General features: G+C 64.0%; 1 protein-coding gene across 1 annotated transcript in view; it reads right to left on the bottom strand.

Annotated features, from left to right (window-relative positions):
• Positions 1 to 150: 150 nt before the first annotated feature.
• The window catches only part of MYCL (v-myc avian myelocytomatosis viral oncogene lung carcinoma derived homolog), a gene marked incomplete at its 5' end in the record, with an annotated part of 557 nt that continues 107 nt past the window's right edge, over positions 151 to 600 (bottom strand). The window contains 2 exon segments of the mRNA XM_009705506.1: positions 151 to 216; positions 219 to 581. Of these exon segments, the coding sequence (XP_009703808.1) occupies positions 151 to 216; positions 219 to 581 (429 nt within the window).

The raw sequence follows: 600 nt of genomic DNA, 5'->3' as shown, positions 1-600 counted from the left end.
GCGCTGCAGCCACCCCACACGCAGCGACTGCCACTTGCTCCAGTCCCCTGAGGCCAACAGTTTAACAACCAACCAAAAAAATTAAAAAATGTGCAAATTGAGAGGGAGCCAGGGGGGTCGTGGGGACCAGGGCGAGGGGCACTTTGGGTGCTAGTGTCCCTTGAGGTGAGCAATCCGTTTGAGCAGCTGGGTCTGCCGCAGCCGCAGCTGCCGCTCCGCTTCTCGGCTGCCATCCTCCTCTCGGCACTGATGAGCGACTGCAGGTACTCGGAGGATTTGCTCAGGATCACCACTTTGGGTGTTTTGGGGCAGCTGGCGAGCCCGGGCACCTGGTCCCGCAGGGCCAGGAAGCGTGAGCGCAGGTCGTTGCGCCGCTTGCGCTCCAGGTAGTTGTGGTTTTTCCTCTTGGCCACATCCTCGCTGTCAGAGCCGGGGCTGCTGCCGGCTTTCGGCAAGTTGGGCTCAGGCAGTATGATGGCAGGGGCTGGCTCCGCGGCGTTCGGTGGCTTGTCCTCATCCTGCTGGGGTGGCTCCGGTGGGGGACAGGCGTCGGGCGGCGAGCGGGCAGCGGAGTTGTGCTGCTGGTGGTGGGCGGCGCAG

Source organism: Cariama cristata, unplaced genomic scaffold (genome assembly GCF_000690535.1).
Source record: "Cariama cristata isolate BGI_N322 unplaced genomic scaffold, ASM69053v1 scaffold2508, whole genome shotgun sequence".
NCBI lineage: Eukaryota > Metazoa > Chordata > Aves > Cariamiformes > Cariamidae > Cariama > Cariama cristata.
The sequence above is the reverse complement of the archived record's forward strand: the minus strand, read 5'-3'. Positions and strand labels throughout refer to the sequence as shown.